At 49.9% G+C, this 24,221-nt stretch overlaps 1 protein-coding gene across 1 annotated transcript in view; it reads left to right on the top strand.

Annotated features, from left to right (window-relative positions):
- Positions 1-24,221, top strand: part of RAD51 (RAD51 recombinase) — a 276,922-nt gene that overhangs the window by 82,416 nt on the left and 170,285 nt on the right. The window contains exon 5 of the mRNA XM_086937421.1: positions 12,863-12,954. Within this exon, the coding sequence (XP_086793547.1) occupies positions 12,863-12,954 (92 nt within the window). The remainder of the gene's footprint in view (positions 1-12,862; positions 12,955-24,221) is intronic.

Below are 24,221 nucleotides of genomic sequence, written 5' to 3' on the forward strand. Positions count from 1 at the left end.
TTATCCTGTCTATACAGACCCTGAGGATACCAACGAACCGTGGGCAGCTGGTGGTGACCCAGGGGATCCTCAATCAGGACAAGACCCTCAACTTTTTTCTGCAAAAACGTCCCCTACAGAAAACTCTGCAGCTTTCAATGCCCTCATTGAGGGGGCAGCTAACAATCACAACGTACAGCTCCATGCTGACCCTGTGGATGTCGATTTCCTTTTTTATACCTTCTCAGTATCAGAAAAAACTGTTAAGACTCTGCCTATGCTGAAAGGTGTTTTAAAGCATGCTGCTGAGATCTTTAAAGAACCTGCGAGGGTGATAAACCCTAGGATTGAGAAGAAATACAAGTCCGCGGCTACTGATCCTACCTACATCAAAGGACAGTTGCCTCTGGACTCCCTTGTTGTCTCGAATGCCCGGAAGAGGGCTAATTCTCAGACTACGGGTGAGACTACGGGTGAGACAAAGAATCCAAGGTCTTTGAGGCATCGGGGAAGAGGGTAGCAGCACAGGCAGCCAACATCTGGCGCATTTCTAACACACAAGCGCTTCTGGCGCTCTATGACAGGGCACACTACGACACACTGGAGACCCTGTTGCAGCACCTGCCTGATGAATACAAGGAGGCGGCTGAGATGCTGATTCAGGAAGGGAAGTTGATCTCTAATGCTTCAATTAAGTGCGCTCTGGACACAGCTGATACCGCTGCCAGAGCTATAAACACTAGTGTTATGCTACGGCAACATGCCTGGCTGAGAATCTCTGAGTTTAAGCCAGAAATCCAAACCACCATCCTTAACCAAACAGTCAACCCAGATCACCTGTTTGGCCCGGAGGTTGACACCACCCTAGAAAAGATTAAAAAAAGGACACAGACTGCGAAATCCATGGGTGCCTTACAGTCCCAGCAGTTTCGGGGTGGGCCTTTTGGTCGCTCAAGCACTAGAGGCATTTCCAGGGGCCAGCTCTCCCAGTCCACGCAGTACTACAAGGGCAACACTCAGTCCACATACACCAACAAGAGTCGAGCTGGATATCATGGTAACAGCGCCAAGGGCAGATGTTGTGGAAACGGCTCCAGTTCCTCTGCCACCAGCAAACAGTGACGCCTTGTCACTGCCCCCCAACCATACAACACCGGTTGGGGGGGAGACTCCAGCAGTTCCTGCCATCCTGGAAGTCCATCACCTCAGACAGGTGGGTCAGGAAACTTATCCAATACGGTTATTGTTCTGAGTTAACATCCACTCCACCCAACATGCCCCCAAGAAACCGTCCTATGTCGGCCAAGCATTTGCACTTATTGCAGTAGCAAGTCACCGTTATGCTGCAAAAAGGAGCAATAGAGCTCGTTCCTTTGCAAGGAAGAGGCACAGGGGTGTACTCCCTGTACTTCTTAATACCAAAGGAGGACGGGTCCCTCAGGCCCATTCTGGACCTCAGGCCACTCAACCATTACATCCTGTCGGAGCACTTCCATATGCTGACCCTGCAGCAAGTGCTCCCGTTGCTCAGTCAGGGGGATTTTCTCGCAACTTTAGACCTAAAGGATGCGTACTTTCACATTCCACTGCACCCTTCACACAGGAAATACCTCCGGTTCACCATACAAAACCAGCACTACCAGTTCAAGGTTTTGCCTTTCGGTGTCACCACGGCACCCAGGGTGTTCACAAAGTGCCTGGCGACAGTGGTGGCGCATCTCAGGAGACAGAACATCCACGTCTACCCTTATCTGGACGACTGGCTCATCCAGGCAAAGTCAGCCCAGCAGTGTGCCGCCCACATGTCCCACACCATTCACCTCCTGCACGATCTGGGATTCTCACTGAATTACCCAAAATCCCACCTCCAACCCGCCCACATATGGCAGTATCTGGGTGCGACCATAAACACTCTGGTAGCCACAGCACAGCCAAATTCAGTGAGGGTCAGCAGCATTCAATCGCTGATACAGAAGTTCAGACCTCAACACTCGCTTCCAGCAAGAGTGTTCATGCAGTTGATAGGCATGATGGCCTCCTGCATTTCCATAGTCCCGCACGCGAGACTACATATGCGCCCGCTTCAGGAGTGCTTAGCACGTCAGTGGACTCAGGCCCACGGGCAGTTGAAAGACCTAGTGTTGGTGAGCGGTCGGGCATACAACTCTCTGCATTGGTGGAATCCACGAAACCTTTGCAAGGGCCGACAGTTCCAAGAGCCTGTGCCACAGATCATCCTGACAACGGACGCCTCTCTCCAGGGATGGGGAGCTCATGTACTCCATTACACAGTGCAGGGACTATGGACGCAACAGCAACGGAAGATGCACATCAATGTTCTCGAACTGATGGCAATCTTCATGGCACTCAAAGCCTTCAAAGTACATCTGTGCAACAAGGTCGTGTTGATCCGGACGGACAACATGACAGCCATGTACTACATTCAAAAGCAGGGAGGAACACACTCTCCGCAGCTGTCTCATCTGGCTCAGAGCATGTGGAAGTGGGCCATTCAGAAGAACATCTTCCTCATGGCAGAACACCTCCCGGGCAAGGACAATCAGATGGCGGACCTGCTCAGCAGGCACAGCCACCAAATGCACGAGTGGGAGATACATCCATCAGTCCTCCACCCGTACTTCCAAAGGTGGGGTCATCCAGAGATAGACCTGTTCGCGACAAGGGAGAACGCAAAATGCCAAAGCTTCGCCGCCAGGTTCCCACAGTCGCAGGGCAATGCGATATAGATGAACTGGTCAGGCAAATTTGCGTATGCTTTTCCCCCAGCACCTCTGATACCGCTGGTGGCACGCAAGCTCAGGCAGCACTCGATGACTCTCATCCTGGTTGCTCCAACGTGGGCTCGCCAACAATGGTACACCAAGTTTCTAGAACTGTCCGTGGTACTGCATCAGAGGCTACGTCTCACGCCCAGCCTTCTGACGCAGAGCCATGGCGACATTCAGCATCCAGATCCGCAACAGCTCAACCTGGCGATCTGCCTCCTGAAGTCTTAGAGTTTGGCTACCTGCACTTGCTTTCTGACTGTATGGACATCATTCGGGAGGCAAGGAAGCCCACCACCAGAGCATGCTATGCGGCAAAATGGAAGCGGTTTGTCGTTTATTGTGCAGACCACAACATTAACCCGCTAGATGCGTCTATTCAGAATATCATCTGTTACCTTTTCCATCTGTACAAATGTAATCTGGCCTATGCTTCCATTCGCATACATCTATCTGCGATGGCCGCTTATCTCCAGAACAGGCAGCACCTCTCACTCTTCAGAGTGCCTGCCATTAAGGCCCTTCTAGAAGGACTCAAACGAGTCATTCCTCCGCGGACTCCACCAGCTCCGGAGTGGAACCTCAATGTGGTCCTCACCCGGCTGATGGGTCCTCCCTTTGAACCACTGCATTCCTGCGAGATTCAATTCTTGACGTGGAAAGTGGCTTTCCTCATAGCGATTACGTCGCTACGGCGAGTTAGTGAACTGCAAGCCCTAACTATCCAAGAGCCATTTATTCAAATTCATTCTAACAGGGTAGTGCTTCGCACTAACCCTAAATTCCTTCCTAAGGTCGTGTCTCAATTCCATATCAACCAGACTATTGAATTGCCTGTTTTCTTCCAAAATCCTGAGTCATTGGCGGAGAGAATGCTCCACACCCTTGACGTCAAAAGGGCCCTGATGTATTACATCGATAGGACCAAGGATTTTAGGAAGACTAAGCAACTCTTTGTTGCCTTTGCACCACACCACAAAGGTAACCCCATTTCCAAGGCTGGTATTGCTAGGTGGATCGTTAAATGTATCCAGATCTGCTATCTGAAAGCCAAACGTACTCTCACCATTCCACCAAGGGCCCACTCCACCAGAAAGTTGGGGGCCTCTATGGCATTCCTTGGAAATATTCCTTTGGAAGACATATGTAGAGCAGCCACATGGTCTACCACACACACATTTACAAAGCATTATTGTGTTGATGTGCACTCCAAACAGCAGGCAGCTGTAGGGCAGGCTGTTCTCAAAACACTTTTCCAAACTGCTGCAGCTGGCACGGGCGGCCGCCGTTAATGGAGGGACTGCTATGTATTCTATGCACAGATATGAATTCAGCAGCCCACATGCCTCGAACCGAATATGCTACTTACCAGTATGCATCTGTTCTTGGCATGTAGGGCTGCTGTCATTCATATCGCCCGCCCTCCTCCCCGGCGCCCGTAGCAGCTGCAGAATTCACACATACTTCTAGCATGGTCATCATTCACTTAGTTTCACTCCATCTTGGCCACAATGGCTAAAAACAATGTGAGGATGGAGTCGATGCCCATGCGCACTGTAGTCCAGGGGAGGAGCCACCTATCTCGTGATACTTCGAAGACTCTTCCAGGACAACAATGTGCAATCATCCGGACCCAACACTAGGCGGCGATCTATGCACAGATATGAATGTCAGCAGCCCTACATGCCAAGAACAGATGCATACTGGTAAGTAGCATATTCGTTTTTACGATGCTGGGTCTTTCACTGCCCAGAGTGCTTTCAAAAAAATACATTTAAGCGTGTTTTCTTTTTCGAAACAGTGACGTTTGTGGAGACATTAGTAATTGACAAGTCGGAAATGGATCCACGAAAAAGTGTTTTTGCTGTTTGTTCCATGGTAAAAACAGTCAGTCGTCTCGCATTTGGGCATGTTCAGAAGGCCGCTTTAAACCAGCAGATTTCCCTGCTACCAGGACAGCTTGGGAGGTTAATGGACGTGTTGCCCAGACCCTCTTAAAAGCAGTAGGCTGCAGATTTCATTCCTGCTAGAAAGCTCAGTGGGCTTTTGTGTTTGCGGCAGACATGGTGTCTAACTTGTACTCCGAACGCTTGAATTTCAGTAATCTAGCACAGGGGGTTGAGTGATTAGTACAGAGATCTTTTGCCAACTTGCTGGTCACTAATAAGTATGTAACAACAGTAGTGTTAACACTGACTATTTAAAGGCTGCAGACTCTTTGTTATATGGTGGCGCTTTATAACTGGGCAGTCCAAAGTAATAATTTTTTACTATTCTAAATGGAAAATAATTAGAAAGGTGCTGCATTTATTTATATAAAATATTTGAACGAAAGAATCTTGCATTTATTTTATATAAAGAACACAGGTTATTTTTCAAGGTAATACAGGGCTTCGGTCATAAAACTAAATGCACAGCTTTAAAACTTGTCCAGGAATTTCATTTTCCAGTTTTTTTTTGGTTGCATCATTTTAGTCATGAAAACCTGCATTTCTGTTTAATCTTTAAGACAAATGCACACGTAAAAAAATATTTTTTTTACTGGGCCCATGAAGAGCACGTGCAGCATCTCATACTTTTCCAGTAATATATTGTCAAGACACAGGGAAAAAAAGATAATTCTAGTAAATATTATAGCCTTAAAGCAAGCTTTTTCCTATTTTTCGCATCCAGTTGGACTGTAATGTTTGTTTGTGCTAAGTGCACTTTGCCGCATGCAGAAAAACAGTGTATTTTTTCTGTGTGCAGTTTTTAGGTCTCGCCTATTAATCCCGCAAGGGTTAATAGACGAGTGTATAGTGGGCTGAAAAGCTCTGAAACCATCGCAGATTTCATACAGTTTGTGTGGTGCACTGGAGCGGAAAGCGCCTCCACATCAAAGCAATCAGCCTCCCTCCCACAGGCTTCTGAAGCTTCCCCAAGCATGCGCTCGCTCAGCCTCAGGCATTTCTCCTCCACGCGTCCACATCAAAGCAATCAGCCTCCCTCCCACTTTCACGGCCGCCAGGCCGTGTCTCGCATTTCTCCTCCCCCCTAATTATTCACGGCCGCTAGGCAGTGTCTCTTTATTTCAAGCAGCACATCCCGCTGTGCTTTATCTAATGCTTTTTTTTAAGCAGCGCAGCACGCCAAGCTTTATTCTATATGCTGGACACAACCTGACATTTCTTTTTTAAGCAGCGCAGTATGCTGCGCTTTATCTTATGTTTTTTTACACGGCACGGTATGCCTCACTTTATATAATGTCTAGTTTAAGCATTGCAGCATGCTTCAGCAATGGTGGCCGCGACTTCCTTTACTTCTGCGTGGCTCACCCAACTTCATGCCACCCCAGAGACGGATATAAGCATGGCTCAACAAATTAAGTGTGGCATGATGCGGTTTAGCTCTACGCTGCACATAACCGAATATATTTTTGTAAGCAGCACACCGCGCTTTATCTTATGTTTTGTTTAAACAGCGCAGCACGCTGCGCTTTATATTATGTTTATTTTAAGCCTTGCGGCGTGCTTCCGCTTCAAGAATGGCGGCACACCCACCTCCATGCCACCATGGAGACAGTCATTGGCATGGCTTAACAAAGTAAGTGCCTCTGATAATCATCAGTAGGTCTTCTTGCAGTTGTTCTGATTCTGCACACAACCTAATTTTTTTTTGAACCACGCTGTACACCGCGCTTTATGTTTTTGTTAAACAGTGCGGAATGCCGTAATTTAGCTTCAATAATGGAGGCTGCTCGCCAAACTCTTAGTCCTTTACTCACTCATCTCGAGTCCTCGCCCATGTAACAGCCCGCCTTCTCTCCCCAACTGACCCCTTCCCACTCCCCTACACTGAGCCCCACCCATGCACAAATCATGACACCTTGAGGAGGTCGCTCACTGGCATGGGCTTTCCGGCCCTCTCCATAGCAAGGCTGGTATGGCTGGCAGCCCTGCTGCACGCCGCACTTCAGCTCAACAACGGCAGCCGCGCATTTCTTTTCTTCTGCGTGGCTCACCCAACTCCAGGCCACCATGGAAACAGTCATTTGCCTGGCTCGAAAAAGTAAGTGCTTCCGCTGGTCATCGATAGCTCTCATGCAGCTGTTGTGCTTACTGGCAGGGTTTACTCTAACGGAATGCATTCTGCGTGTGTTTTTGTGTGTGTTCACTCAGTCATCTGTTGGGCATACCTCATATGTACTATGTACATGCACGCCTTTTGTAAATGTTGTACATGCAGTCTCCTGTGTGTGTGTTTATGCTCCATCTGCTCTGGGTGCATGCCACAAGCATTATGTCTTGTTCTCTGCGTCATGTGTTGGCATGAAGCATCTATGCCCCGAGTAGGTGAACAGGGTGATTGATCGCTGTATGCTGTTGGCACACTCCATGTGTGCCATGTCTGTAAACTATGATTTCTCTGTATGCACACTGTGTGTATGTTAGTGCATAGTTACCTGCTGTGCATGCACATAAAAGGAAACAGAAACCACGCTCTTTTGTGTTAATAGTGTAGTTTCTAGTTCCCCTGTTGCATTCTGGTAGTTTTGTCTCCAGTACCCCATTTTAAATGCAAGACAAACAATGTGTCTGACACCTCAAAGGAGCACACATGGCTTTGGAACACTTTTTTTTTTCTTTAAAAATTAAAAAACATTGTAATTTACGACGACAATAGCTCGTTGTGCCTTTCTGCCCTCTGTTAGACTCGTTTTTTGTGCCTTTCTGCCCTCTGCACCACCACATTATCACTCGGCACCGCCACATTATCACTCGGCACCACCACATTATCACTCGGCACCACCACATTATCACTCGGCACCACCACATTATCACTCGGCACCACCACATTATCACTCGGCACCACCACATTATCACTCGGCACCACCACATTATCACTCGGCACCACCACATTATCACTCGGCACCACCACATTATCACTCGGCACCACCACATTATCACTCGGCACCACCACATTATCACTCAGCGCTAGCACCACCACATTATCACTCAGCGCTAGCACCACCACATTATCACTCGGCACCACCACATTATCACTCCGCGCTAGCACCACCACATTATCACTCAGCGCTAGCACCACCACATTATCACTCAGCGCTAGCACCACCACATTATCACTCAGCACCACCACATTATCACTCAGCAGCACCACATTATCACTCAGCAGCACCACTCAGCACCACCACATTATCATTCAGCACCACCACATTATCACTCAGCAGCACCACATTATCACTCAGCAGCACCACATTATCACTCAGCAGCACCACATTATCACTCAGCAGCACCACATTATCACTCAGCAGCACCACATTATCACTCAGCAGCACCACATTATCACTCAGCAGCACCACATTATCACTCAGCAGCACCACATTATCACTCAGCAGCACCACCACATTATCACTCAGCAGCACCACCACATTATCACTCAGCACCACCACAGCACCACTCAGCACCACCACACCACCACATTATCACTCAGCACCACCACATTATCACTCGGCACCACCACATTATCACTCAGCGCTAGCACCACCACATTATCACTCAGCGCTAGCACCACCACATTATCACTCGGCACCACCACATTATCACTCAGCGCTAGCACCACCACATTATCACTCAGCGCTAGCACCACCACATTATCACTCAGCGCTAGCACCACCACATTATCACTCAGCACCACCACATTATCACTCAGCACCACCACATTATCACTCAGCACCACCACATTATCACTCAGCACCACCACATTATCACTCAGCACCACCACATCATCACTCGGCACCACCACATCATCACTCGGCACCACCACATCATCACTCGGCACCACCACATCATCACTCGGCACCACCACATCATCACTCGGCACCACCACATTATCACTCGGCACCACCACATTATCACTCGGCACCACCACATTATCACTCGGCACCACCACATTATCACTCGGCACCACCACATTATCACTCGGCACCACCACATTATCACTCGGCACCACCACATTATCACTCGGCACCACCACATCATCACTCGGCAACACCACATCATCACTCGGCAACACCACATCATCACTCGGCACCACCACATCATCACTCGGCACCACCACATTATCACTCGGCACCACCACATTATCACTCGGCACCACCACATTATCACTCGGCACCACCACATTATCACTCGGCACCACCACATTATCACTCGGCACCACCACATTATCACTCGGCACCACCACATTATCACTCGGCACCACCACATTATCACTCGGCACCACCACATTATCACTCGGCACCACCACATTATCACTCGGCACCACCACATTATCACTCGGCACCACCACATTATCACTCGGCACCACCACATTATCACTCGGCACCACCACATTATCACTCGGCACCACCACATTATCACTCGGCACCACCACAGCACCACTCGGCACCACCACAGCACCACCACAGCACCACTCGGCACCACCACAGCACCACTCTGCACCACCACAGCACCACTCTGCACCACCACAGCACCACTCTGCACCACCACAGCACCACTCTGCACCACCACAGCACCACTCTGCACCACCACAGCACCACCACAGCACCACTCTGCACCACCACAGCACCACTCTGCACCACCACAGCACCACTCTGCACCACCACAGCACCACTCTGCAGCACCACTCTGCACCACCACAGCACCACTCTGCACCACCACAGCACCACTCTGCACCACTCGGCAGCACCACTCTGCACCACTCGGCTGCACCACCTCAGCACCACACAGCACCACCACACAGCACCACCACAGCACCACACAGCACCACCACTCAGCACCACCACAGCACCACTCAGCACCACCACAGCACCACTCGGCACCACCACATTATCACTCGGCACCACCACATTATCACTCAGCACCACCACATTATCACTCGGCACCACCACATTATCACTCGGCACCACCACATTATCACTCGGCACCACCACATTATCACTCGGCACCACCACATTATCACTCGGCACCACCACATTATCACTCGGCACCACCACATTATCACTCGGCACCACCACATTATCACTCGGCACCACCACATTATCACTCGGCACCACCACATTATCACTCGGCACCACCACATTATCACTCGGCACCACCACATTATCACTCGGCACCACCACATTATCACTCAGCGCTAGCACCACCACATTATCACTCAGCGCTAGCACCACCACATTATCACTCGGCACCACCACATTATCACTCCGCGCTAGCACCACCACATTATCACTCAGCGCTAGCACCACCACATTATCACTCAGCGCTAGCACCACCACAGCACCACTCAGCACCACCACAGCACCACTCCACCACAGCACTACCACAGCATCACTCAAGAGCACCACAACATCACTGCGCTACCACAGCATCACTGAATGCCACAGCATCACTCGTCGCCACCACAACATCACTCGTCGCTATCACAGCATCAATCTGTGCAACCATTCAACAACAACTGGTTCAAATATGTTCTCTCAATATTTCAAGCTTTATTACAAATGTCACAAAGTTAATATTTCCCTTCTGTTCTTGGATTTTCGTCACAATAAAATACAATGAACACCATCTTCACGTAAGTTATTTACAAAAGTTTAAGCTATTGCTATTATTACAATAACTTTTATTTAAGTATTAATTATTTGACAAAATTAAAAGCCATTGTTATTGGTAATAGCAATACATAGAAGTCACGTAAATACAACACATATTGCATTACAAATGCTATAGGTGTCACATTTGCGAAAGTTATAACTATTGGCATTGTAAATGACAAAGCTATTAATTTAGCAATTTTCAAAACCAACACAGAAATGAAAAAAATTGCCATTTACAATACCAATAGCTCAAAATTTCCTAATGCGCGACCTATTGCATTGCAAATGCTTGTTTATATAGCGCAAACTCGGTCCGAAGGCATTGGAGCGCTTTACACCCGTTACATTACTGAAGGACGCATACATTTTTTGTAGGCACTGGGAGATTAGGTGATTTGCCCAGATTCACAGGATGCTGAGTCGACGCCGAGATATTTCAGTTTTTTCTCTTCAGGCTATCACGTTTGAAATGTCATGGCACCGCAGGAAGCGACCGTTTCTGTATTCCTGGGTTATTTTGCTGACCCACGGTTTCTCCAGTGATCTCCCCCCCCCCCCCCCCCCCTCCCCCCTATTCGAGAAACAGAATAGGCAGATTTAGGCAGCCATCCTATGGGCCTTAGTGGAACGTGCAGGCGATACAATCCATTTATTGGTTCATATATCTACTAATAGTTTCTTCAAAAGGGGTTTTGAGGCATTTTCTTTCTTATTCTGCATATTGTAGTGCTTGTATTTGTCACTTAAATAACCTGTGCCCTCTTCAGATCTGAGTTTTTTCACTAGAAGAATAAAAACGTTTGAACGAAGAACTTCTAAAAAGAAATCCACTGTAAATAGCCACGAAGAAAAAAATGCACTGTTAAAGTAATAGCCATGAACAGTAAAAATACAAAGAGGACATTTGTAAACTTTTCTATATGCACATGAATTGCTGGGACATACACACAAGCGCACTAAATTAAAATTACTTGGTAAAAATAGGTTTGTTTCAGAAACAAAACAGAATAAATACACAGTGCTCGTCCTGCCAGAGAGCAATGAAGCTTGTAAGAAACACCCCCATAATTTGAATTTCTCGGTTTGAAGAGAGCACAGGTCTTGCTCCTTCGGGATAAGAAATAAACATACGCACTTGAAATGCCTAAAGGTCTAATATAACGAACAAGGCGCTCTGCTCAGCCACTGCAAACTTTGAACGATAAGGCGGGGTGGTGATTATTGGAGCCCCGTGAACTACCAAATAACCTTCACATTTTCAGCATTACTAAATTCCGCGGGGGGCAGGAGGGAGGGGGGTCATCACCGACGCTTCCTCGTCCAGAGAAAGGAATGTGTGATTTGTGGTCACACGGCCAGTCACCCGAGCCGAAGGTGTCAGTGCAGTGAAGAATGCCGCAGTGCAACCTACCCACGAGCACACACTGCACTAAATTACTTACAGAACAGGAGAGAAAGGAGGCTGGGGCGACAGGAAGGAGATATGTAAGAGGGAGTAAAATGGCCAACCTTTCAACCAACCAACCTATGCGGCTCTCCGCTTGTGAAGACCAGGCAGGGCACAAATCCTAAACCAGCCTCGATCTCTTGTCTTTATGTGGCCATGTGTTTCTAATAAGGAACACATGGCCCCATAAGATAAGAAAGTGCTTTGCGACAGCAGCAAAGCAGGCGACCAAGTCCAGATCGGAGGCGAAAGGGTGTGAACCAAAAATCCTTATTTCCAATGGCAGGCCACCGTTTAGCATAAACAGTGATGCCAGCCAATGGAAATGAGGGGCAGGTATTGAAGCCCTCTTCTGAAAGTCCTTGTTAAAAATAAATCGCTGCAAAGCTAGGCGATACCTAAAAAGGGTGCTCTCTGGACCAAAGAATACCTTTCTGCCAAATTTTGTGAAATTCCGGTCAGCAGTTCGGGCTGTAGCTGTGTCTAAAGTTTCCTATGGAAATTAAAATGTAGAAAAAAATTTGAGAACAGTCACCCTCCTTTTTCTCTGCCTCCGATTGACGAACCACCCCAAAATGTTCAACATAGCAGCTGACGTGAGGGGCAAATGAGTTTTGAAAATGTTGTGAAGATTCGTCAAACGGCACCAATGTTATTGGCAAAACAAAAAATTCTCTTCCTATAGAAACTACATCGTAACTGTAACCCGGTGACCGCCAGTAAAGGGGGTGGGGTGTGTGTGTGTTTTACACTCCTGTATTATTAGATGCATTTTCATAGAGGGTCTGATTGTATATTCAGAAACTTTTAAAATGTAGTAAAGAGAATTAAAGTTGTGGTGTGCCATTTAATACCTGCATAGATACTAGTGAAGCGTGGCTTTTATTTTCCACACTATTACTTGGGGAAGGATCTCTCGAGGGTTGCCTTTATTTAAGACAGTGATTTTGAACAAAAACACTATTTTAATTGTTTATGTTTTCTGTCTTCTCTCAGGCGGAATTGAAACTGGATCCATCACTGAGATGTTTGGGGAGTTCCGCACAGGAAAGACACAGTTGTGTCACACATTAGCAGTGACCTGCCAAGTAAGTAACCGTTTGTGTTCTTTAGTGTTAGTGTGAGAAGTTGGGCTGTTGGTTGAGGGGTGTGCGAGTCCTCCTTAAGCAACAGCATGCTGTCACTCCGCATGCAATTACAACGCGGTGATAACAACGACCGAGTTGTAACAACGCACACCATTACCCCACAAGTTGGAACAACAACTTGCGGAGGGGGTGCTGGATGTTGGAATAGTATAATTTACTATTCCAATTCGAGTCTACCTCGAACTCTACCTCTATCTCTACCCTCTACTCTCTACCCACCTCCCACCTCTCACCTCTCACCTCTACACATAATATACAAGTGCATTACATTTTTTGAACTTGTAACAAGATGGATGGAATATCCGCAGCGTTTCTGACAGAGAACTTGTCCGCCACATTCTAAATCATGCCCTTAGCGGTCTAAAGACAGCAAGGCACAAAGCAGTATCCTTTCTTGTGAAACTAGGCACAAGGAGGTAACTTCGTGCTGAATAGCAGATGGAGCTAAAATCAATGCTTTCACACTACCTAAAATTTATTTTTTAAACACCATTATGATCGGATATTGCGCCTCTTTGTCTTGATCTGCAAAAGTTGAGAGCAGTGATCGGGTAAATCAGTCATGGGTCAAGCAACTCTGTTAAAAAAAAAACGTTATAGCTTAAGAGTTTAATAGTCTTACACATATAATTAGTTTTACCACTTTATACTGTGCACACCAAAAATGTACATGTCTCTTGGCTCCCTCGAAGGAAAGTCATTCAGGCATTCTTTTCAAATTTATGTATAGTAACGCCAAATTTTAAAATTCTTGATACGAATAACAATACTTTAATTCAGTCACAAAGATCATCAAAGCTCAGAAAAAAATTTAACCGACTGTTTACAGGTAGAAATACAGAAGCTAAAACATATCAATGGATTAAAACATGAATATTATAGATAAAATAGAAGCAACTCTTCCTACAGACAAAATGCAGCAATCTATGAATTAATGAATTACTAAAACGATCTTCACATGACGTATAAAAGCAATAGGTCCAAGTTGGCTTTGGGTTCACAAATACAAAGTCAATGTCCCCATCAATAGATTTCATACACAGAATGGAGTCGCAACGACCCCACGTCCACATCATTCCATTGGCACTTGGTGTGCTTGATCCAGAAGGCCATAAGAAATGTTGCCACACCAAATACATGGATTCTACTTCTACTTGTTCTCAGAATTCTAAAGGCAACTAAGTGACTTCTGGTGCCTAGGTTCTTGCAGAGGGGCACACTCCACTTGGCCCAAAGCCTACTGTACTGAGGGCAGAAAAACAATATCTGTTCCAGCGTTTCAATGTCCCCAGGTGCATGTTGGGCACTGGTCGTCTCCCTCCCTTTCATCATGCCATTTTGGTACTAAAGGCTTCAGCCGAGAGGGTGCCATATCTAAACTGCAGGTACAGTTTACGAGCTGGAGTTGGTATAATTTTGTCAGTGGTTACCTCATAACCTATACGCCGTTTAAAATCAATATTCACTACAGTAACCGGAGGTCTGTTTCTTTAACATATTAAATTTTGTTGCGTGATTGGAATGACCCGTCCTTTGATAGCTTGGCTTGTGCTTTGGCTCTTATGGCCAAGCCCAAGCTTGTCTCTCCTTTTGAATTTGGTAGTTTGCCTACCTGTAGTGCCTATTTGTGACATTTCCATGTCTTTGGTGTGCCTTGTAGGTGATGAGTGGAAAGCGTATCATCCCACAAGCAGCAGATAACCCAAATATGCATCTCATAGAATACAGCCTCAAGTTCTGTTACACCCTTATGTGACTTCCCATTCAAGAACCTGATATTGTGTTAATCTTCTGCCAGACGTTGTCTGATTCAAAAGAGACTATCTCCCCTTCACAGATAGTTTTCTTCTTTTAAGTAAAGCTTTTTATACCTTAAATATTAGAGACCATGGCTACAAAGATGTATTATGTTTACCTTCAACTACTGGTCTGAGTTGACTTTCCAGTTCCAATTCAGGTCCACTCACGTTAGGCAATGTAGCACAGATGTCATACGGTGGTTAACTGTATTTCATATGTTATGCCAGATTGTATATACATTGTGCTTCAACATTCATTCTTCTCGTGTACCTGTAAAATCCAATTTCACTCCAAGTGGTTTCTTGTCACTGAACAGGTGTTTTCAACCCAACTTAATGGCACTCCATTTTATGTACTTCAAGTGGAAGAAAGGCTGAGTAGAGCTGCCAGGATTTGAGCCTGTGGACTGACCATGGGTGCAAACACAGTTGTGTGAAGTGGATGTAGTAGGCCAATGCACACTGTGAAAATACAATCATTCCTCCCTGACTTGCCCGTCAGAAATTCTCTCAACTTTCCTTGGGTAGATCTACCTGTGTACTCGTGCACCTTGAGAAAGGAGCCAGGCCTTGAAGAGTCATAAGTATTATCTTTTGGTGCACCTATGCAAAACACCAGTGCTAACCTATTCTTGTGCCAGTGGTGAGCGGCAAGCAAAGTTGTAGAGTCGTGACGTGACGCATTATAAATGCAGCAAGAGCTCTAGCTGGTGAGCCTCGTAATGGCTGCTGAGCTCCAGACTGGTGATACTGCTCTGATGTGGAAGACAACACAGCATCATGACCATCTAGGTGTTTTCCTAGTTTTATTCCTGCGCTGTGTCTACGCGAAATGGCCCAGGAGAAGCGCACGTAGATGTGAGCAGCACAGGCACCCGAGTGTGTCGGGTCAGATGAGCACAATCTGTTCAGGGTCAGGAGTGAGAGTGAGTGATCCTGAAACAACCCCATCATCTGCAGAGCTGCAGTGCATTAGATATTAACAAAGAGAACACAGTATCCGCTTTTGTTTTTTTCTCCGCTGATTCATTGGTGTGTTATGTGGAGAAAATACACAGTTGTGTTTAACTTATGGTGTATGACATTTGGTAGGACAGTGTAGCGCCAGATAAGGGTTCATTGGAAGGTCTGCCCTATGCAAATATGCAATAATTGCTTCAGAAAGGCAACAGTGACCTTATTTTTTTTTAATGCAAGGATCTGCTGATAATCACTTCCTGAGCACTGCAATTTGACTGATAATGTGTGTAGGTAAGAAGAGATGTGAGGGAGGGGGGGGATCATGTTGTGTGGGAGGAATCTTTTAGGCAGAGCCACGCTCTTTGTCTCTCCTCAGTGCTACTCCAGAAGGCTGCTGACAGCCAGGTGCGAAGTCTTCACACCTCATTGTGCTTATGTTTGGGTGCTCTAGTTTAGAGACAGAGTAACTACCTGCTGTGACAGCATTCACCTTCAACAAAGACTCTGTAGCCTGTTCAGAAGAAGGGGTGCATTTGAATTGGAAAAACATTATGTCCGCAAAATGACTGAGTGGGACCCAAACTATCCTGCTTGGTTCCACTTATATTCATGACCTATTCAGGAAGTGCTCAGCAGAGAATTGCTGAGATCCAGGGCTCGTGTGCATGACAGCCACTACCTGCCAGTAGAGGAGTAGTTTGAGTTGTGTGGTCTTTACCGGAAACTCGCAGTGCAGTTGCAGTACCTGCTTCTACCAACGGTGGTTTGTAATGAAAAGTAATTGCAGGACTAGGGGTGCAGGAGAATGTCCTTATTGTTAGGGTCGTGGACCCACCTGGGCCAGAGTTGCTGATTTGCTAGAGTTGCCGCAATCCTCCACCAACGGGGTGGGGGGGGAGGAAGCGGAGGTACTCTCGCGCTGCTATCTGAATGTCTCGCGCTTATGATTCTATAGCGCCCAGTATTTCAGGTAAACCAAGAAAGTGAACTCTAACATGGACTGTGCCTCACACATTGAAGCTCCGAAATAATTAATTTTTTATGTTTAAAGCATTTTTATTAAGACAAAAGAACATGGGGGAAGGGAATAGGAGGTTAGGGTTACATACAGTGCAATAAAAGAAGAGAGGCGAAAATCAGGAGCGTTGATGTAGAACAGTTTGTTGGTCCAGAGGAAAAACATTGATAAATGGAGAGGCAAAATGTAACCTAGGTGGCCCCTGTGCGCATATTCAACACCCCAAATCTGAGCAGTGGAAGCCAGTAGCAACCCAACAAAGCAGAACCCAATCCCCCCGTCCCCTCCCCCCCAATAGAAGAAAGAAACAGTTCCCCAACTCCCCCCCAACTCCCCCGTCCAATGGCCCCTTACTAGTATGAACCGCCCCACAAACCCGCACCCCACCACCCCCCCCCCAGGAACCCGCCTCCCATTCATTCTATTCCGCCGGGGTCACCGGTGGTGTCAGCCGAAGAAGTCTAAGGTACCTCGGGCAGGTGAGCTCCAAGAATTCGGAGGACAGCATCGCAAGGAAGGGTTGCCACAGCTCCTCAAATTGATCTACCTCCCCCGCCACCGTGAGCGACAGCTTCTCCATTCCCAACACATGCCAGAGCCTATGCAACCAACCCGTGATGGAGGGGACAGCGGCGGTGCGCCAGTGGATAAGGATATTCTGAACCGCAGACCCCAGCGCAATTGCGATCTGCCTACCCCTGCGGGACTTCAATGGGTACATTAGGTCATTGGGAAGGCCCAGCAAGACATACGCCGGAAGGCGCGGCAGCTCGATCTCAAAGTGCTTGTCCACCTCGTCCAAGACCTCTTTCCAATAGGCGGTTAGCACGGGGCAGTCCCAAAGAATGTGTGAAAGGGTACCCACCTGCCCGCATCCCCGCCAGCACCCCTTGTCAGTGTGTTTGTGCATTTCATAAAGCCTCTCCGGGGTATAGTACCAGTATGTGGACACCTTGGTGAAGGTCTCCGTGAGGCCCGTATGATACGCAGAGTGCCGCGCCCGATATGCAATCTTGTCTCATTCCTTGTGGCTGAGTGTCCTGCCCAATTCCCTGTGCCAGCGCTCCCTCCCCGGGTTATAATAGTGAAACGGCGGGGTTGTAGATACTGGTACAAATCCGTAATCAACTTGGCGTCGGAGGTCCGGGTCACCAGCCACCGCTCATACGGTGTAATTTGACGAGCAGCGGTGTCCCGCACCTGGGGTTGGAGGGCCCAATGCCGAACCTGCATATAGCGCAATCTATCCAACTCCGTCAGGCCGAATTCCTGCCGAAGTTGTTGAAAAGGAATCACGCCTTCCGGTCCATAGACCTGGAAGAGCACTCTGCAGCCCGCGGTCGTCCAATGGGAGAAAGCTCCTGGCTCCATCCCCGGTGAGAAGTCCGGGTTACCCACTATGGGTGTGAACGGCGAAGGGAAGGTGGTAATGCCCCGAACCTCGCAAACTGCATCCCACACCCTCAGGGGGACCCGCGTAACAAAAGAAGCGTAAAGGTTAGGGGGGCGATGCGCGCGGCGCAAGAATGGAACCTCCTGTAAGGTGCGGCCCGCCACCGCCTGGTCTTGAAAAAGCCAGTGTTTGTCGGACTCCCACCTGCTCCACTCTACCAGGTATCGTAGCTGCGCCGCCTGAAAGTACTTACGGAGGTCTAGGATACCAAGACCCCCTGCCTCCGGGGCAAGCGTGGAGAGGACCCTCTTCATCCGCGGTTTGCGGCCTTGCCAGACAAAGCGGGAGATGTCGGCCTGCGCCTGTCGAATCCAGCCCACCGGGGGCTGGAGAGGCAGGGCACGGAAAAGATACAATATCTGGGGCAGCACCGTCATCTTGACCGCCGCGATTCGTCCCAGCCAGGACAGCAGGCCCTTACTCCAGCGGCCCAGCTCCTCCCTGATCTTCCTACTGAGAGAAGTGTAATTGGCCACAACCATCTCTGGTAATGTGGGCGCCAGCAAAATCCCTAAGTATGGCACCGTGGACGAGGACCACTGCATGGGGAAGAGTCGCTGAAGGTCCCTCCTGGTATCCGCAGCCAGAGACACATCTAACGCCACCGACTTGCTCATGTTCATTTTGAAGCCGGCAACATGTGCAAAGGCGTCCAACTCCAGGATGCAAGCGGGTAACAACCTCCTAGGGTCGTCCAGGGTCAGCAGGACATCGTCCGCATAGAGGCTAACCGTATGGACATACTGGCCCATCTTAACCCCAATAGCATCCGGGTTGTTGCGGATACTTTGGGCAAACGGCTCCATGTAGAGGGCAAACAGAAGCGGCGAAAGGGGGCAGCCCTGCCTCGTGCCGCGTTCGATGGCAAAGCCCCGGGAGCTGCACCCATTGACTCGCATCGACGCTGAAGGATGTTTATAACAGTTGAATACCATAGTGCGGAATTTATCACTGATTCCCAGTTTCCTGAGAACCAGTTCGAGATACGGCCAATGAACCCTGTCGAAGGCCTTCTCTGCATCAACTGACAGCAGCATCCGCTCCCCCGGAATCCGCGAGGCCTTCTCCAGAACATGCACCACTCGCTTGGTATTGTCAACCGTCTGTCTGCCGGGTACGAAGCCAGCCTGGTCCGCCTCCACCAGACCGGGGAGGTGCAGGGTCAGCCTGGACGCTAGAATCCCCGTATATAGCTTGAGGTCGACATTTAAGAGCGAAATGGGTCTATACGAACCGCACAAGGCCCGGCACTTCCCTGGTTTCGGGATCACCGAGACCGTCGCATTTAGGAGATCCGGTGAGATGGCTCCCGGGTCGGAGAAGGAATTAAATAGTCGAGCTAAGACAGGGGCCACAACCGGGCAAAAGGTCTTATAAAACAGGGACGTGTACCCGTCTGGGCCCGGGGCCTTACCATGCTTCAGCCGAGCTATAGCGGAGATCACCTCCTCAACATGAATGTCCCGCTCGAGATATTCCGCCTGAGCGGGATCCAGCACCGGAAGGGCCATTGACTCCAAATAGTCTTCGGCGTCCCACGTCGAGGAGGGCTCCTCAGCATACAACGCCTCATAGAAGCTGCAGAAAGTTTCCGCCACCTCTGCGTCCCCGGAAACTACCACCCCGTCCGTACCCACAAGCTCCTACACCACGCTACGCTGTTGCGCGACCCGGAGCCGATGTGCCAGGAGCTTGCCACATCTGTCCCCCCCCCCTGTGTAGTAGGCATGTTTCAAGCGCAAGGCGGCATATTCCGCTCTATCAAGATCCAACGCCGACAGGAGCTTCCTTGCGGCCTTCAGTTGCCTCCACACCCTCGGAGCCCCCGTACGGCGGTGGACCTGCTCAAGCTCCCGAACCTGAACAGTCAGTTCATCCCTTTTCCGCTGCCGCTCTTTATTTTCGGCCGAGGAGATGGAGATAAATTCCCCCCGGAGGACTGCCTTCAATGGTGCCCACTGTGTCGCTTGGGAGGTGTCAGTGTTGCTATTGTGAGTCTGATAATCCCGTATGACCTCCTCAATGCGTTTCACTACCAACTTTTTGTGCAAGAGGGTGTCTCTAAGGCGCCACACCCCCCGAGAGGGAGAGGCCGCAGGCCACATGAACGCGCCAGCGACTGGTGCATGGTCAGACAGGGTCAGGACCCCAATGTCCGCCGCCGTAGCGGCCGCGCGCATCGGACCACTAACCAGGAGGTAGTCCAACCGCGAGTAGGTTCGGTGTGCGTGCGAAAAGTAAGAGTAGTCACTATCTGTGGGATGCATAGAGCGCCAGAGGTCTTGTAAGTCCATTTCTGCAATCCGGGCCTTCACAGCCTGGGACAATTCTCCCGTCTGTGGAGAGCGCTGCGCCGACCTATCCATCACGGAATCAAAGACAATATTAAGGTCTCCCCCCAAGATGACATGTCGGTCGGGAGAGGCAGTGATGTCCACCAGTACGGAGTCCAAGAAGCGTTCCTGGTGGTCATTTGGGCTATAGACGGAGCCAACCATGAATGCTGTGCCCCCCCAAGCACAAGCGATATGCAAGGAACCTCCCTTCTGCTCAGCATACTTATACAATACCTCCCCCCGAAAGGAGCTCGCTATGAGAATGGCCACCCCCGCGGTCTTGGTCGCTGCAGAGGAGAAGAACTGGGTGGGGAACTTAGCAGAGCGCAACCTATGGCAATCCCGGGACAATAAGTGGGTCTCCTGTAAAAGGCAGATGTCAGCCTGCGTCCCCTCAAGCAAAGACAAAATCGCCCTGCGCTTCACCGGATTATTCAGTCCCTTAACATTAAGGGTCACCACCTTCAGGGACGACATGCCTCCCAGGGATCAGGAACGCTATGTTGCGGGCAGGGAACCAGCGGGTGGGGCGCGCGGGGCGGCTGCGCAGGATAAGCCAAAGTAGGCCAAGCGTGGGCATGGACAACACCGGACGGGACTTCCCCAACTCTAAAACAACCCCTATACCCACCCAAAACACACCCACGGCAACTAGCCAAATGCCAACTTAAACACCCCATTGTCTCAGTCAAGCCCCAAAACTGGCAAGTCCGCAGAAAATAGAAAAGTGGACGTTCAGCCACTCACCTCCATCCGCTCCCCCCCGACCCCCCCCCCCCCCCCCCAGCCCCAAACCTAGCATCGAGGAAGCTAAGAGCATCTCCCCCCGGAGTGAGTTTAGGCCGTCATGGCCACGCCATTGGAATCGGCCAAGTCCCTTGCTGCCGCCCTCAAAGCGTCGGCCATGTCCGCCCTGATAGTAGGGGAATCAGGACGCCCAGCGCTAGCCGCAGATTGTCTCCTCGCCGACCTGCGCCGGCTCCGTCTCTCCGATCGCCTCCATGACGGTGTGGCTCCTTCCTCCTCCGCAGCCGTAAGCCCCAGGACCCCACAAATGTCCTGCAAGGAGCGTAGTTGGTGCAACACTCCATTGGAAGATCAGGTGGAAGGGATGCCCCCAGGAGTACGGCGTCTCGTGTTCGCGCAGAAAGGCGGTGGCAATCCTGAAGGACCTGCGTTTCTGCAGCGTGATGGCGGACAGGTCCTGATAAAGCACGACAGGCCGCTCCCGGAAAGTTAGGGGCTGTTTCCTACGGGCCTCAGACATGATGCGCTCCTTCAGCGGGTAGTCGGGCAGGAAAGCTAAAATGTCCGGTGGAGGCGCCGATGACTGGCGCTGTCGGCCAACCCTGTGTGCTCTATCAATGCGAATAGGGAAGTCCGCAGCTTCCCCCAGGATCTCTCGAAACAGGTCTTGCAGAGAGCCCACCAAGTCGGCCCCCTCGTCCGCGGATGGCACACCACGCACTCTGATGTTATTCCTCCGTGACCTGTTCTCAAGGTCCTCGGAGTGGGCCTGGAGCTCGACACACTGCTCCCGGAGGCGGAGGACGTCTTGTTGTAGATGGACTATCTCGTCGTCCCGGCGCTGGGCCGCCGTCTCCACCGTCTCAACTCGCTCACCGAGGCCCTCCACTTCCCTGCGTACTTCACGGACCTCACTGGCCACTTCCCGCTTCAGCGTCTGGAAGTCCTCTTTGAGGGAGCTAAACAGTTCTTCCATAAAGGACCTTGTGACCGGGGGCTCTCCCCCAGTCGCGTCCGCCGAGGCCCGAGAAGACCCCGGCGACGGCTGTGTTCTGTCCCGCAGCTGCTGGGCCCTGCCAAGCATATCCGGCAGGGTGCGGTCCCCCTTCCTCGAACCGCCTCTTCCAGTCATCGCAGGCGCTGTAATCGATGAGTGGGCACAGGCCCAGCCGCCTCAGGAATGTCCAGCCGCTGGGAAGCACTCTATGTGGGGAGCTCCTTGCAGAGCCAAGGTGCTGCGTCACAGGCGACAAAATGGCGGGTCAGTCCGGGCACTACCAGCCGTGGGCGCCCAGTCGAGACGGTAATTGGGAACCGAATTGGGGGGCCCCCCGTCAGTACGTTCCACAGAGAGTTAGCCCGGCAGAAGCAGAGGGCACAGACTCTCGCCAGCAAAGGACTCCGGAGAAGGCCAGCGACACCGATCCCTTGGGGACAAAATGGCGGCCGGGTGGGGCCAGGCAGAGCGGCCGAGCCCGGCGGCAACGCCGGGGCCCCGCAGAAGCCAGTCAATCTGAGAAGTTCCATAGCCGGTACACACTGTTGCGCAGAGGGGCCAAATGATCTGACCCCGGCTTCAATCCAGCCGTACTTTGCTCGCGGGACCGTGGCCCTCGCGGTGCGGGTCGCCACCGACTCGGGTCCGGGCACCAAAGCACACGCCCAAAGTCCTCCGTGTAGCCGGTCCTCAGTCTGTGGGCCTCCTTCGACCTCCGTCGAGTGCCGGGACGGACTCCCACCGGATCGTCAACTTTCAGCACCAGGCCCAGCCGAGGCGCCTGGACAGCACTCCGATTCGCTCCGCCTCCCTGGCTCTCCGTCGCCCCTCGCTCTTCAATCGATCTTTTGAGGTGCTTTCGCCGGGGCGATTGTGGCCAAAGTGACATCAACGTGCGCGCCAGGCGCTCCGCCACATTCCTCTCACACGCTGAGCATCAGCGGGGGGAGAGAAGCGCAAGAAAAGGGCTCGAGCCTAGTCGGGCTGGAGGAGCTGCGGGAGGAAGCGTCCGCTCACCCCGCCATCTTGGCCACGCCCCCCATAATTTATGTTTTAATCATCAAATGTTATTGATTTTTTTGAGAGAGATACTTTTTAAGAGTAGGACACAACTGAACTAACCAACGGGGCTCAGATGCCATAATCTCACTTTATCATATTCTCTGTGATTATAATCCCATAGCATCCAAATTGGAACCATGTCTCTATTTGAACGTACTTTGTGTAGTTTTGCACTTTGGTATGGGATGGACAGCGTCTATTCTCTCTTGCATAAATGCTTTGCATTCTGAGTCTCAAACCTTCCCACCACCACTTTCCACACTTACTCCCTGGGAAACCATTGACTGCTCACCCTTTCTACCCTGAGAGTCAAATGCCGAAAGGGTGCACTTGATGCCCAGTTTTCATTGCCATGTTTGGTAAGGCTGCATGACATCAGTGGTAAAAGGCCCCAATTACTCTGCTTCCCCTACGGCCCCTAAGTACATTCTGCCACCTTTTTTCGATGATGGTAGGTGGTTTGCACCTCTGTTTGCTGATGGTGGGTGGGTGGTTCGGGGGCACAAACCACTATGCAGAAATCCTTACACTAGGTTATAAGGGACTTAAAATACCTGACACATCGGCAGAATCCCCTAACCAACCACACTTGCTATGCAGCTTCTTTGGGAGCAGACCCTCCATAACCACAGGGGATATTTATTTTCATCTAGACGAGGGACTTTGCCACAGCTTTCATACCTGTCCTTATATGTCCTATTTATGACCCTCCTCCGCTTCGCTCCACCCCTTTCACTTTGTCAAAAAGGACACACGTATGTATGACTAAATTATTACTATGCAGAACAGACCAAAACTGGGTTTGTGTATTGGACTCTAAGAACACACTTTATCA

Source organism: Lissotriton vulgaris, chromosome 9, assembly GCF_964263255.1.
Source record: "Lissotriton vulgaris chromosome 9, aLisVul1.2, whole genome shotgun sequence".
NCBI classification, from domain to species: domain Eukaryota; kingdom Metazoa; phylum Chordata; class Amphibia; order Caudata; family Salamandridae; genus Lissotriton; species Lissotriton vulgaris.